General features: G+C 46.9%; 1 protein-coding gene across 5 annotated transcripts in view; it reads left to right on the top strand.

The window, feature by feature from the left end:
- UBAP2 (ubiquitin associated protein 2) overlaps window positions 1–15,460 on the top strand; it is a 104,771-nt gene that overhangs the window by 68,195 nt on the left and 21,116 nt on the right. For all 5 annotated transcript variants that reach the window (XM_072993000.2, XM_078384172.1, XM_078384174.1 and 2 more), the window contains 7 exons: window positions 1,751–1,923; window positions 3,384–3,597; window positions 4,754–4,793; window positions 7,007–7,205; window positions 8,111–8,177; window positions 11,658–11,856; window positions 14,563–14,654. In XM_072993000.2, the coding sequence (XP_072849101.2) occupies window positions 1,751–1,923; window positions 3,384–3,597; window positions 4,754–4,793; window positions 7,007–7,205; window positions 8,111–8,177; window positions 11,658–11,856; window positions 14,563–14,654 (984 nt within the window). The remainder of the gene's footprint in view (window positions 1–1,750; window positions 1,924–3,383; window positions 3,598–4,753; window positions 4,794–7,006; window positions 7,206–8,110; window positions 8,178–11,657; window positions 11,857–14,562; window positions 14,655–15,460) is intronic.

Genomic DNA, 15,460 nt, shown 5'->3' with positions numbered 1-15,460 from the left:
AGTGGAACATATTTACTTATTGGATTTTTATTCCGCCCATCTAGACCAAAGGTCTACTCTAAAGCAGGGAAGGGACTTGGTTACAGATATAAGGAAGCCCTGTTCTCCTGTGAATAGTCTTCATTGGCTGCCAGACAGTGGGAGTCAGAATAGTTCAGCCAGAAAGTAACTTAATGCATACAGTACGCCTATTGCCATAAGCACCATTTACAGCTTACCTTTAGCCAGCTTTGTGTACAGCGTTGCTGGAAAAGCATCATGCTACAGTCTCCTGGATGTCTTAAGAATTCCCAGATTTGGCCACAGTAAACTGCAAAGTGTGTGCTGCTCAAACTGATTCAGTTTCAAGCTGCACAGATGGCTAATTAGACCACACAGAAATGTCACTGCATATCAGTGGATGCTGTTTGTCCCTTCTGTGATGCATAAAAGCACCTTCGTACATAACGATTGAAGCCATTTAGCATTCAGCCAGATAAGTTGGTGCACAACTTGTACCAGTTCAGGGAACTTTGTAAGGAGCAGGGTTCTGTATCCTTCCACCAGTCCCACCTAAGAGTAGACCTGTTGAATCAACTTCTTAATGTTAGGTCAACACTTCTGTAATCACTGTGGAATTCCTCAGCCTCTATGTTGCCGGTGTTTAGACGACAGGCTGGGAATTAAAGGGTCCAACTGTAATTGAGCCCAGCAACAGGATCCTGAGCAAGGTGAGTATCATGACCTACCCATGTGGGTCCTTCCTTCCTCAAAAGAAGACGTCGGAGCCTCAGTGGCTGTACACCCACTGTCTGGCAACTCATTTCAACCAGTGGGGCTAACAGCATGGAGGCACATAGGTTTTTTCTGAAGCTGTGTTGGTCCTGGTGTTTTATAGCACTGGAGAGTGGGGAAGCAAGGGTTAAAGATGTGCCATGTGTACGAACTGGCACGAACCTCTGAAATGAAGTTCATGCCCACCTCTACTACTCCGTAATGAAGCCCTGGCTGTGGAATTCTTTTACACCCACCGTGCCCCAGTTTTTAGGTGCCAAGACGTAACTACATCCCCAGGCTTTTAATGGACAATATGTTACTTCATTCTGTCTACCAGTTGTCATTGTTCTGCTGTTAGCGGCTGCGGTCGTTTTCTTCATTGAAGGTTTCTCTTTTTTTTAATAGAAGCGAGGGGAGTTGTTGGTTTTGTATCGAATTGGGTTAGGCTTTTCGTTTTTCTTAGCATCTTTGGAGTGCTGTTTTGAAGGCAGGATATCAGTGTCTTAAAATAAGGTGTGGGCATCTTCCAGAGCCCTAAGGGGTCACCCATGCCCAGCCTTGAACCACATGGTTTCCCACTTTCCACTCCCAAATATTCTGCTCTTTGGAAGGCTTAAAAAAAAAACCTCAGAAAGTTTTCTTTCACACCCTATCATGACCAACAAGACTTCAAAAGCAAAATTAATAAAATTTGGCGTAGGGGCACAGATGTGGTGTGTTCCCGGAACACGGCAACATTTGCCTTTCCGTACCACCAGAGGGCTTAAGGGGACTTCTTGAGAGCCCAGAGGCGTGTGTGTGTGTGTGGGAAACGTGTTTGGGCTTCTGGGTGTGTGGCTGAATGCACCCACCTCCTGCCTTTTGTCCACCCTGTCTTAAATAAACGTGAGACTGAAGAGGTGGTGCTTCTCCCTTGGCAAAACAACATGGGTGCAGCAGAAGAGATTTCTTGTGGAGCCAATGTCTTGGGTGACGGCACACTGTCTTCTTCCAGATCCCTTCCTCTGCGGTGGAGATGCCCGGGTCTGCAGATGTGTCGGGGTTAAATGTGCAGTTTGGAGCTCTTGAGTTTGGATTGGAGCCGCCTCTTTCAGAGTTTGGATCCGCTGCCAGCTACGAAAGCAACAGCCAGGCAACCAACAGCATCTTGTACCCAAAGACCGTAAAGTAGGTAACACTAATCGCGCTTCTGTCCTGTGGCCTGGATCTCACTTAGTTTGAGTTTGTTCCCGGAAAGATATTTGATGCTCCTTTTCCAGGGGCTCTTGTTTTATAACCCACCTCGAAACTGAAAACAGCATTTTAGGTCAGTTCGGCTAACTGTGGAAGCATGATTTTGAAAGCCAGAGGAGCTTATTTCTTGGCTTCTGGAAAGAGCTACATAGGAAATTAGGGAAAAACTCCCTAACAGGGATAATCTGGGTCCCTAATTCTGTGCACCTGAATCCAGCTGCTTGTCCCCGCTGGAATGCATGCAGTAAATCTATTGCTGAATGTTAAATCAGTAAGTCCCACTGATTTTTTGGGCATCCTCTAGTTGAGAAGGAACCGCTCCTTGAGACTGGCAGATGTAGTCCACAAAACTCTCAAGCCTGACTGTGTACAGTGGACCCTTGACTTACAGACGGCTTGACTTACAGACTTTTTGAGTTACAGACTTCTCTGGCCGCAAAATTTAGGTTTGACTTGCAGACTGAGATTTGATTTACAGACCAGAAAAAAACCAAAATGGAATAAAAACGGCCTGTTACGGGATTAATCGGTTTTCAATGCACTGTAGGTCAGTGGAGACTTGACTTACAGACTTTTTCACTTGAGAACCGCCTTCTAATACGGATTAAGTTCTCAAGTCAAGACCCCACTGTATTTGATTTCATCTACTGCTGTACCTGGAAACACTGTTTAATTACCCTGAGCGGGCCTCTTCTCCATGAATAACTCTGGTTGTCAGCCTATGTAACCTTGCAGCCATTGCCATATATTGTGGCCTTGAAGTCTACCTGTAAGTGAAATCTTTTCATGGCATGTAGCTTAGCTTCCTTCTGGCGGGAACTTCATGGCTGCCAGTTGGCTGGCGTCCTTGAGTCCTAATACTGCGAGAAGCAGATAAAATCAACTTGCTCTGAGCCTGCCCTTCATAACTTTATAAACACATGTCTTCCCTTAAACCTCCATTGAACTCAAGGGGGGAATTTGTTTGATCTGGAAATCATGGAGGATAAGCTCGTGGCTGGAGCCTCCTTTTGCATTGGGCAGGAGTCAAGCCTTCTTGGAAGCCCCCTTGGTCTTTCATCGGCAGGATATCGCCCGACCCCTTTTGGTCTAAGCTACTCAAACCATTTGTTGTGCATCTAGCTCAGAATATTGATTTATTGACTTACAATATTTTTGCCCCTCCTTTCTCCTTGAAAAAGGACCTGAGGTGGCTCACAATAATGTGTAAGACAATATTTAAAGTTGCAAACAAGGCGTATACAACGGGTGGTTAGCATCCTTAAAAGACGATATTTAGAACTGCGAACAGTGAATACAGAGGCATCTTGTAGCTTTTCTGGGAGCTGGTGGACTTCACAGGAGTCTTTGAATCGACGTTGACCATGACGATAAATGACTTTTACTTTTTTCAGTGATCCTTTGAATACCTCTTTGCCAATGTCCAATACAGCACAGGAGTCCACCTACACCACCACCCCTGCCATCACTTCTGCCAGCCTGAGCTGCTCTTCCCAGAGCACTAGTCCTGTAAACGCCACTTCTTCTTACGACCAGGCCTCTGTGCATAGCAGAATCACATACCAAAGCTCCGTGCCTCCAACAGAATCCACCCTGGCTGCTGTCACGGTGAGTCGCTTTCCCCAAAGCCTTAGCAGGGCAAATGACACCGTGATAGAGGTCCTGGGAGTGGGTGTGCGAGAAGAGACAGGCGCCCATACCTTTTGTTAGGTTGGTGGAAAATATACAATAAATATATACTGAATTTTTCCGTTTATAAGACACCCCCAAGTATAAGATGCCCCCCCCCCACTTTTCTAATCTAAAATTAAGAAATCTAAATGGGGCTTAGCAAGTGTAGGGGGAAAGGGATCAAAGCGCTGCAGGATCGCTTTGATCCCTGCTTTCCCCTCCACTTGTTTTTGTTCTCTCCTCAGTTTACTTCTGTGTATAAGACAACCCTTCATTTTTAGTCTAAAAATTTTAGACAGAAGTATAGTCTTATACATGGAAAAATACAGTAAACGTACATTCTTTATTTCGTCCGAAAGTGCACTTGTTTGCTTTGGATCTCCTATGGATTCCCCCCCATGTAATGCCCTACTCTCCAGCTGATGTTTGTGATGGTACCGTTTGAGCTTTGCAGAGAGGCAGTCCAGATAGCCAGGTTGCTGGTGGCAGGAGAAATGCCATCATCTGCCTTCTGTCTGGTTTTCAAGATTTTGAGTCATCATACGGGTTGGTTCTCTGGAGGATATGGTTGGCGCATCCGTTGACTGATACTGTTCTCCAGTGAGCCAGTCAGGCCTGAATGACTGGCTCTTGGGAGGACTCCTTCAGTTGCAGGCATTGCAGGCCATGATCCATTAGACCTGGCCTTGAGGAAGGATCTCTCGGGGGCATGGATTGGAGTTTGGCCAGCTATGGGGCACGAAGCATTCCCTGAGCTGTGGAGCCCTTCTGGAAGGGGGTAAGGGTAGGCCTAAGTACTGCTTCTGGTGCTGTGCCACCCTGCCTAATGAGAGGACTTTGTGCGCGCATGGTGTCCTCTGTTCAGGCTTCCTGTGCGATTTTATGATCCAGCTAAAGTGGGGAGAAGTCACGCTGTCTGTACACACAATCCGAAGTTAAGAAGTGGAGATGATACCCTTGTTAAGGCTACTAAAAATCAGAAACCAAATGCTAGCTTCCAGCAGACAGACATTGGCCTCCCTCGGGTGAAGGCACCACAGATGAATTCACTTCACGGGGAGGCAAGCCACTCATTCTTAACTTTGACTTTCAGAATGGACATGGCAGTGTTCGAACGCAGCCAACCCTTGACAGTAAGTTCATAAATGTTTTTTACAACCCTTTCACGATCCATTTGTTTTGCTGTGTGTTGCTTTTTGGGTGTGGGTGTGGAAAGGAGCTTTTTACCCTTTTAATTGAGAGCCAAGTCTGTTGCTTGAAGAGGGCCACCTGGGTGTACAGATAGAGGTTGGGGTACAGGTTCTTCCCGGTGTTGAACTCAGCCTGGTCGCTTAGGCCAGCTTCCTACTTCCTTACTCCCTTCTATGTTACAGGAGGAAATAGTCCCTCAGGTATCCTTGGCCTGCCAGTAGGCAGGAAAGTCCTGGCCGAAAACAGATGTGACCATGATGATTCCACAGGCAAATAGTCCATCCGGGTTTTTGCCTCCTACCTTCTGGACTAAGAAACATGCTCAACTCTTTGGAAAGGGCATTCCTGCTAAAACTATAGAACTCCACAAAAAGATGATGATACTCATCTTTCAAGCATGTCTTAGATACCTGTAACGTGTTATGGAAGATCCCATAGTTGAGTCTTTGCTGCTGATCAGTTTTTCCAGCTGTCGTGGTCTGAGGAGGTGTTCTTAGTTGAGGCTGCCTGCTTGATTTAAGCCAGTGGTTCTCAACTACAGATAGGGATATCCGTATATGAATACAAAGACCTCCCTCCTGCACACGTAGACATAACGAGGGTCCAGCCCCCTGGGGCCGGACGGCCCACTCACTGATCCACTACAGCTGCGGGAGCCAATGGCTCTGAGGATCATGTTCGGTGAGCCATTCCTGGCAGGAGGCGGGATGACGCGCCTCTCTGCGAGGTTGAAGAGCGGCTCGCCAAACGCCATCTCTGGAGCCATTGGAAGGCACCCGGGGGCTGGACCCTCGTTATGTCCACCTGTGCACAGGAGTCTTTTTGGGTATTCTTGGTCTACAAATCCCAGAAATCTTGGGCAGCAGAACTCGTTGGGAAGGTTTCTGGGAGTTTTAAGTCCAAGAATATCTGGGGTCCCAAGGGTTGGGAAGCCCTGCCCTAGGCAGACAAAGAGGGTCTGGTGTGGTGTTGGACTTCCAGTGTCAGATCCTTTCTCTGTACCTGTGCAGGACACAGAGGAGGCTTTTTTTTTTTTTTTTTTGGAAGGGAGCTTTCTGGGTGAATAGCTCATTCTGAGAACAGATTCTGACCTCAGGTACTAAGTGGATAAACAGCATCGAGCATTGTCTCCCTTTCAGTGCAGCTCTCCTTGATTGCAGCATTCACCGGGGGGAGATTTCCATATCCTTGTGCGTTAGGCAGGAGCGGTCGCTGCGATGCATAGGTTTTCTGCTGACACCCAGGAGTCATTTTGCTTGATGCTGTTACAGGCAAAACACACAATTGTGGTGTGTCTGTTGCTGTCCTGTCATGCGTCAGGTTGCAGGGCCAAACGTTTTGTATGCTGTCCTTTAAAAGAGAATTGGTTTCCTTCCCTATCCAGAAGGAGGCTAGGGCCTGCCCGATTCCTGGCATCGTGTTTCTTATTGCTGGGGGCATTCCTGCCTCTCCGCATTCAGTCTGAAGGTGCGCTAGAATTACACGAGGCAGTGTAGCTCCCTGCAGAGGTTCCTAGAAACATATTGCTGCTTATTTTTGCATTCTGACACCTGTGCAGTCTACTCCCGGAGTTTTGATTTTTGCAAACAGCAAAGGTGTTTTTCAACCACAGAGGTCACTCACTGGATGCTGGCACACTAGTAACTCCTGCTTCCTCTATAGCATCTCTTCCATGCTCTCTCGCCTCTGATCCTCTTGTATTTCTTGCTGGGTAGGCAGAAATACACAGCCATCATTAGCACAGGACCGAGGGCATCAAAGGGAGAGAGCCTTCGGTACAGAAGAGACACTCGGCCAAAGATTGCTTGAGCAGCCGGGAGAGCAAGGGCCTGGTGCGCAAGAGTAATTAGCGGGCAGGGTTGTTGAACCCAAGACCGGTATGGGTTAGAGACGTCTAAAAAGCCCTTTCTTGACTGTAAAACTGCACAGATAAGAGACCTGCTTGCTGGGGACTCACAAAGAAGCAGCCGTATCACGTCGTAGTGCTTTTCTTGCTGAGCTCATGAAGACTTGTTTGTGACCTTTCGTAACCCCTCTCTGGCACAGTTGATCGGATGTACTTCTTTTTCTCTGTTTAACGTGCACCGTCCCGTTCACGGTCCCTGGTGGTACCGGGTGGGCCCTTCTCTGAACAGCCTTTTCCCCCCCTTTTCAGCTCCGTCATCCGTTCCAGCGTCTAAGGCAGAAACCTCTCCTCCATCGCTACCTGCCAAAGGCTCCTCCCTGCCTAGCACCACGGCTGTCGCCGCCGCCACCGCTTTGCTTCTCCCTCCGGCACCCCCGCATACCGCCGCACTTCCCAGCTTGCCACCGTCCAATGAGTTGGCCAGCAGCTCTCTCTCCCAGTTAAGCAGGTAGTATGGGGCGACCGCCGTGAGAAAATGAGTGGTGTTGGGTGCATGGGGAAACCAGCGGCCCGCTCCCTGGAGAGTTTGCTTCTGGTCCCTTTCGCCGGCCGAGGACGTTCCGTGGGTTTATCGTTTCTAGGGCTCCAGACAGGCCACAAGGCAGACAGAGGTTGCCCTCTCCTGATTTGACTTGGTGACGCTAATCTAAAAAAAATGAAAAATAAAAATGGGGGGGTGGGACTTGGAAATCTGCTGTTGCACTGGAGCTCTGCAGTCAGAGGTTGTGCCTCAGTCTGCGGCGTCCAGCTTTAGTCTTGAAGTAGGAGATGACGCATGCATCGGGCCTTTGAAGGATTAACTGGGGGTACAGGGTCAATGCCTACCTGCAGGCCCCACACCCAGCACTCTTCTGTGCCCGGCTGCCTTATAGGTCTTGTGCAGAAATCAAAAAAAAAAGGGGGGGGGGCTTAAATGTCTCAAGATGAATTTGCCTTAGACCTCTTCTGACGTTCCTCTTATGAAGCCGGGCTTTCCGGTGGAAGGAACCTCTGAGATGATTTGTCGGGCCAGACTTGCTTGAAAACTTCCCTCGGATTTCTGTGCTTGAATATACAGAGATCTCTAAAGCGGGTGTGTGTGTGTGGGGGGGTGGAGATCCCAAGGGAGAAGGTTTGTGTGCACGTTCATGTCCTCCCCCCATCCATTGCAGCCCTCCTCATGTTTTATATCTGGCAGTTTAATCTTAAAAGCCATCCATATGCTCACCAGAGAGATCTCTCAGCCACCTGAACTCATCCGAATTGATCTTTTTTTTTCCCTGAGTGCTTCTCGTTTTATGAGGAGCGACTGTTAATGTCCACATGCGAATTGTATGTATATAGCTGAAAACCTCTTGTTGGCTTTCCTCCCAGCTCTCTTTCGAATCATCAGAGCAGCCTGCCATCTGCCTCAGCCCTGTCATCATCCACGTCACACACGGTAAGAAGCTCTTTGCTTAACTTTGACAACGGTTAAATCACCCTCCTTGGAAGGATCAGCCATATTTATTTATTTAAAATATTTATAGATCACTTTTCCCCTAACGTTGGCTTATAGTATTAAAAGCTAAGACAGTCAGTTAATGGTTATAATATTTTTAAAGGGTTAAACATTGGAAATATTAAAAAAAAGAATCTAGAAACAGTAATAAAAACAGGTTTAAAATAACAGTAATAATAAATTTAAAAAATGCAACCGTCTCAGCCAGTCACAAGGAAGAAGAGAGAAAGGTAGGACAGCAAATATGAGGCCAAGTTTTGACCTCCAGTGGCAGGGAGTTCCAGAGTCTTGGGAGCAGCCACAGAGAAGGCCCCATCCTATGTCCCCACCAAACCCACCTGTGATGGTGGCAGGATCAAGGGGAAAGACCTCTCCTGATGGCTCATAGAGGGAGATGCAGTCTTTTAGGTGGCTTGGACCCAGGCCATTTATGACTTCACAGACGAATTTAGTTTTAATGTAAATGTTTCCAGTTTCTTGGAGTGTCTTCTTAAAATGTGTACTGTATTTTTGTATACTCTGTTTAATCTTCTGGTCTTCGACCGTAATAAGCTGAAACATAGATTAAAACCAGAACTTTGAATTGTGCCCAGAAATGGATTAGCATCCAGTCAAGCTGCTGTAACAGGATGCATTATGTGATCCCTATATTGAACCCCAGTTAACAATCTGGCTGCAGCATTTTGGACCCGTTAAAATTTCCAGACACTTTACAGAGGCAGCCGCGCATAGGGGTATCACGGTAATCTGGCTGAGATGTAACCGAGGCATGTATCACTGTGGCCCTATGCCTCTCCAGGAACAGGTGTAATAGCTGGCATACTAGTTTTCACTGTGCAGAGACAATCCTGGCCATCACTGAAACCTGGACATCCATTCTCAGGGTCAAATCCAGGAGCATCCCCGAGCCACACACGTGTGTTCGGGGGGGGTGGGTTGTAACCCTCTTCCACACAGGCTGGATGCCATTTCCCTGATCTGCCTTTTGACTGACCAAGAAGCCCCTCTGTCTCGTCTGGATTGAAGTTCAGTTTATTTGCTCTTATCCAGCCCTTTGCTGACTCCAGAAACTGGTCTAGAACTGAAACAGCTTCCTTGGATGTAGATGGAAAGGAGAGAGAGAACTGGAGTGCCATCTGCAAACGGGTGACACCAAACCCCCAAAACTCCGGACAGCCTCTCCCAGCGGTTTCATGTACAGTAGATGGTAAATGGCCCAGGACAAAACAGAGCCTTGATGGATGCTGCGAGCCAATAGTCAGGACATTGAACAGGAATCCTCCAGCACTATCTTCTGAGTTATTCATTCATCTGTTATTATTATAATTAAGAAACATTTTTGCCCCATCTTTCTCCTTAGAAGGACCCGAGGCAGCTCCTCTCTCTTCCTGGAGTTCTCTTCTCCAGGAAGGACCGAAGCCCCCCTAAAACTAGGCTTCCGAGTCCCATCCCAGAGAGACGGCCCAGGAGGGTCCCGTCTTTTAGATGGTTATTGGAGGTTGCTGCGAGATCCAGCAGAACCCACGTGGATGCAGGCAGGCACCCTGTCCAGTTCCCGGTGGAGGTCATCTACCAAGGTGACTCAAGCAGTCTGTCCCATATCCAGACCCTGAAGCCAGATTGAAATAGATAATCTACACGATCCGTCACACCCAAGAACCCCTGGAGCTAAGAAAGCCATAACTGGCTCCATCACCTTGCCCAAGAATGGGATATTAGAGACTGGCTGGTAATTCTCCAAGACCGTGGGGTCCCAGGAGGGCTTTTCCAAGGATGATCTTACTTCTGCCTCCTTTAAGGAATGCTGGGACCTTGCTCTGCTGTGGGGGCGGGTGGAGGACGGGCATTCGCCGTTCCTCATACCCCCTCCTTCAGTCCCTCCCAGGCAGACAGTTTTTAAAAGCCAAAAAGGTCAAGGGTCTAACAGACAGGTGGTAGCCCTCACCAATCCAAGGGTTCCTGTCCACTTCCTGCAGAAGCTGAATCTTAGCCAGGAACACAGGACAGACGGGGCCCAGATGGATTTCATCCTCTTTACTGTAGAGTAGGGAGTATCGCTCCCCTTCTAGCTTACTCTGCACTAAAACAGTTTTCCATCACAAAGGTCCTTTGTCTTCAGTTAGAGTAGGGAAATGAGGACCCTTTGGAAGATGAGGTAAGAGGTGGTAGAACCAGCAGCCAAGGAAAGGCAGGGGTTGCTTTGCTAGAGGGATGGCCCGAGAAATGTCCCCATCCCGTCTTAAGAATAAGGAACTACCTGTCCTCTCTGTGTGCGGTGGTGGAGAGATTCGTTTCTCACCATCGCCACCTTGTGGTGTTGACGGCTCTGGATTGAAAGCCGCATTCCAAAACAGTTAGGATGTGGCTAGGCAGTTCATAATTTTCAGTAGATTATTTGGAAGGAAAAAAAACTCTGTTTCTTTACTTCCTCTAAACAGATTTATATAGATAGTCCATCAATTGATTAGTAATGGAATTCATGCTTCCCCCCCCCCCCCAAAAAAAAAGTACTTGATTTTCATCATGAGGGAGGTAGCATCAGGTCATTGAGAGAAGCATGTAATCTTCTTGCTGTGTGATGAGTTAATAGATAAACTCACCTTAAATTGCTGAACGTCTCAATTACCCATTGCGAGAAGTCAGATGGAGCAATATGTTTTAAATTGGGGGTCAAGACTTCTCATTTTCCTTTTTTTTTAAACAATCTTTTTTATTAGTAGTAGTAGTACAATCTGTGCTTATTAAACATCATGGTACATGGGTTCATCTTATATTCATTTGTTAATAAAGATTAGGGCCGAATCTCTACACTGCGTTTCTAACCATTGGTAGAACAGACTCCATGTTTGAAAATATTCTGGATCTTCTTTCTCTTTGATTTTCTATATAAGTCTGTCCATTTCCACACAGTTCAAAATCTTCTTAATTGTTTCTTCATCTGTAGGTATTTCTTCCTTTTTCCAATGTTGTGCCAGTACAATCCTAGCTGCTGTTAAAATACGCAACGTTAGATATACATTTTGTTTATGAAAATTTATAGAAACTGTAAAATGACAATGGCGACATCTTATAAAGAGAACTTATATAAAATGTTTTATAGGTGGCACCTCCCACCTGCTAGATTAGCTAAAGTGTTTTCTAATATGTCTAATAAATGTTGGAAGTGCCATCAAAAAGCAGGTACTTGTTATCTTGTGGTAAAGTTAAAAACCTTTGGATTAAAATACATACATGGCTTGTCAAAATTTTAAAAAAAACATAATAGACTTTAAACCAGAGCTGTTTCTATTCGGTATAAAGACTTCCCCCTTTCCCGTTCTTTTATACCCAGTGTACCTTTTTTTAAATCCTGAATTGCGCCGTGCTCCCTGTTTTAACCTCCTCTTGTTGTGTGCATGTCTTTTTATTTCCTTTTTCCAGCACACGAGTGTCGAGAACTGCACTGTGATCCCTCCTCCTTCCACCACCTTCTCTGCGGCCTCCACCTTGACCACCACGGCTTCCGTCTCCAGCACGGCCAGCAGTGGGATGGCCAACACCACCAACAGCTTGGGCCTGAACGTGACCGCCGTGTCTTTGCCGGCTCCCACCACCCGGGCAGCTCCCTTAGTGTCTTCAGGTTCGCCCTGTTAACTGATCTTGTGGATTTAGGCAGAGAGGACTTTTCAGTCTGCAGGTCTGCCTGTTGGAACCGCTCGTCCAGCTAGAACCGGCTTACGAAATTCTGTGCCGTCCCTAAAAGGCTTTGCCTTTTTTAAGCCCACTCTGCACACTGGCTGATGAAATAAAAGTTGCCTGCCTTTTTAATGTGTGGAAATAGTTGATGGAGGTAACCTTTTAATGCATAACTTGCTAATTTAAGAACAAGAGGTGCTGTCCTTTGTGCTTGTGGGAAATTAGACAGCTTTCCCGATTCTACTACTTCTCCCTCCCTGGTTTGCTTAAAACATTTCCAGTTATTTGAAAATACCAGCCGTGGAGACAAAACTAAGGTGTCCGAAGAACCCAGTTTATGCGACGCAGCTTCTGCTCTGCCAGCAAAACGGACCCAGACTTATTTTTTCCATCTGCTTCTCTTGGGGTTGTCTTGGGTCTCTCTGAACGGATGCATCAGAGTAGACACTGAGGCGAGGTACATAGATCAAGTGAATTGCTCTGAAAAGCAGCAGAAAGAATAATAAAACAACAAGATGCAAAGAAGAACTATAGTTTGGCCAACACCCCTATAAAGGTAGAACACATGCAGGGAAGTCATAGTGAAACGAATGACCCATCTCAGGAAGCTAGACGGTTCTGAGTTGAATGGACCCATAGTCTTGTCTACCATCTTTACTTTTGTATGGGGTTTGCTTATCACAGTAATCTTAATCTAATGATCTTAGAGACACACATACACACACACACACACACACAGAGTGTGTTTCAGAGTTCATGGTCAAAACGAGAGTTGGGGGTGAACCACTGGTTTGGTGGTTCATACGGCTTCGTTTAGTGGTCCCCCGGGTCTTTATTGTATCAAAATGTCAGGTGCTTCTGAACTCCCGTCTCCTCCAGCGGGCGCCCGTTGAGAGGCAGCACCTGGAGGAGCTGGGGCAGGGAAGGTGGGTCGGTGCTTCTCAGTAGGCGCCTGTCAGCAGAGCTCTGAATACCTGTTCGGCTGCTGAACAAATGGGTGGTTCGTGCCCATCTCTAGTCAAAACTGCACAGCTAGGGTAGACCTGTAGATCATCTTAGGGACTTAAGACTTCCTCAGAGAAGTCTGTCATCAGAAGGTGAACAAGCCCTATAGACTTCATGGAATCTCCCGTGTGAGTAGGGTCAGGCTTTCGATTTTGCCTCCCCTGTCTGCGTCATCAGCCTAGCCTCTTCGCCCACATCTGCACTGGCCTAATGACCTCTCACTGTGTTTGCCGACAATACCCACTGTCGTCACCCAGAACCACCAATGCATCCCATGGAGGGAGGCCGGTCCACGCGTGTGTATTGCACAAAACGAAGTCCACTTACAAGGCCAGGAGGAAAACACTCTTCTGTGCCCATTGGGGTCACACTATCTCTTGCCTGGCTTAATGGTCAGAGCAGAAAAGTGGATGCAAATCAGCAAATTCGGATCACTCACAAGTGTGGCAAGAGTCGCCAGTTCATATTCAATCAGATTGATTGTATCGAAATGAGGAAAATCGGCTTGCAAGAACCAGATTTTATTTTGGGGCTTGTAAAAGCTGCTGATTCTTTTTTGCTTAAATAGATTCTTCTACTTATACGAATGGTAAATGGGAGACTTTGTTGTCAGTAGAACATTCGTGCCCCTTGTGCGATAAAGGATAATTTTTCCCCGTTAGCATTCATGAAACGGATCGAGGTGTGAAGCCAAGCCAAGCCCCTTTGTGCAGATAAAAATTCCTTTGTCTTCAGTACCGTTTTTTCTTTTGGAAAAAAAGGGGTCGGGGGGGTGGGTGGAGAGAGAGAGAGAGGGAAATATGCCTGATCATTTTGAACCCTGGTTAAGATGGAAGGATGGCCAGTTTAGGGAGGGTGTTGTGCATTTCATTTTAAAACAGGGGCAGAAGTTGTGGGGGAATGTTGGTGGGTTCTCCCTTCAAAAAAGTGCAGAAGGTTGGACCTAGGAAGAGAACACGTTCTCCGTTATTATTATTGTTTTCGTGTTCCATGATCCAGAGCTAGACTACTAGAAAACAGAGTATCCTTTTCCTTCAGCACTGAATTTTCATTAAAAAAGATAGATTCCCTAAGTCATACCAGGCCCCAATGGCCAAAATTGGGGGGGGTGGGGCGGCGGGGGGAATTAAAAGAGGAATTAGATGTTTACTAGCTTGGATCTGTGGGAGGGATCCCTCTAAACTCTTCCCATTGAAAGGGGAGGCCTGTTGTTTCGTGCCTTAAGGTTGCTTCTGATATACAAGGAGCCTATGAACCAGGGACCTGCAAGACTGATTTCATTTCTGGTGGAGTGAAAACAAACTTTTTTTGCCAGAGAGAGAGAGAGAAATAAGGGTCAGGGGAGTCATGTGCAGGTCTGGGAAACCCTCAAAAATAGCTTTGTATGATTGTACGCGGCCTGCAGGTTGTACGTTGAGACGGTAACCCTGTTCACGTTTTCATTTTGTCTCCTTAATTCAAATTTCACTCTCACGACACATCCTGACCCTCAGGAGGTGGCCTTTGGAGTTCAACCAGAGAGCTTGCCAGAGGGTGTACTTCGGAGCCTTTGCTCTCTCTCTCTCACCCACCCCTTTTCACGACCTGTTTCTCCCCCCCCCACCCTTGTGGCTTGTTTTAAAAGGCGTTTCTTTTGGCTTTACAGGCAAAGCACCCCCTAACCTGGCACAAGGGGTACCACCCTTGCTACATAACCAGTATATTGTCGGACCTGGAGGAATCCTGCCAGCCTACCCAGTAAGCAGTTTCCGTGTGCTGCCTCCCTGAGGTGACCTGGAAGGGAAGGCCCTCTGTGGTCGTGATCCTGCCTTGAAGCCAGAGGGTCTAGAACGGACGCTTCACCCAAAGCTGGAGGTGGTGGCGGTGGCCACATATGTGGTGCTTGTTCCTCTGAACTTGAATTTATGTGGGGTTGAGAGTCCTCAGCCAAGCACCTCCTCGCAAAACCGGTCAATTAATGTATTTTGAAAACACCTGCAAAATACCACTGAAGTTAAGAATGCAATCTCTTAGTCTGGTAGAGCAGCTCTTGGTAATTTGTTAGAGTAGACTTAAAAGCATAACCTTCAAATGGATATGGGAGGGTGACAAAGTCAAGGTTCTCAACTTAGAAGATTTTTGGCCTTATTCAGGACAGGTGTGTTGCAGCGGTTTGTTGTGGTTTCACCTTATAATTTCAGCGCAGGCATTTCGTCACCATGATATAGTCAGAAGTTGTGTACGCCATGCACTGAATCTGGAGGTGAGACAGACGCTTCTGTAGTCTTCACTACAAAGCCTGTTCTTTGCTCTTTATGGCATTGTAGACCCACAGAGACAATTGGGTTACGAACTGGGGTTCAGCATTTATGGGTTGAAACTCCACAGCTTGTGTTGTTGAGTAAAGCTGTTGATGACTTAGCCACCACAATTTTTATGAAACAAATTTTCAAACCATTCTCCCAAAGTTGCAAGGCTCCTACGGGATCCCATTTGTTATGGAGGAAGCCATTGATGGTGGCAGAATGGGGTGGAATTCCTTTAATTCCCAAATATCAGCACTG

This window comes from Pogona vitticeps, chromosome 2 (assembly GCF_051106095.1).
Source record: "Pogona vitticeps strain Pit_001003342236 chromosome 2, PviZW2.1, whole genome shotgun sequence".
Classification (NCBI taxonomy): domain Eukaryota; kingdom Metazoa; phylum Chordata; class Lepidosauria; order Squamata; family Agamidae; genus Pogona; species Pogona vitticeps.
This window is presented reverse-complemented; position numbering and strand designations above follow the sequence as displayed.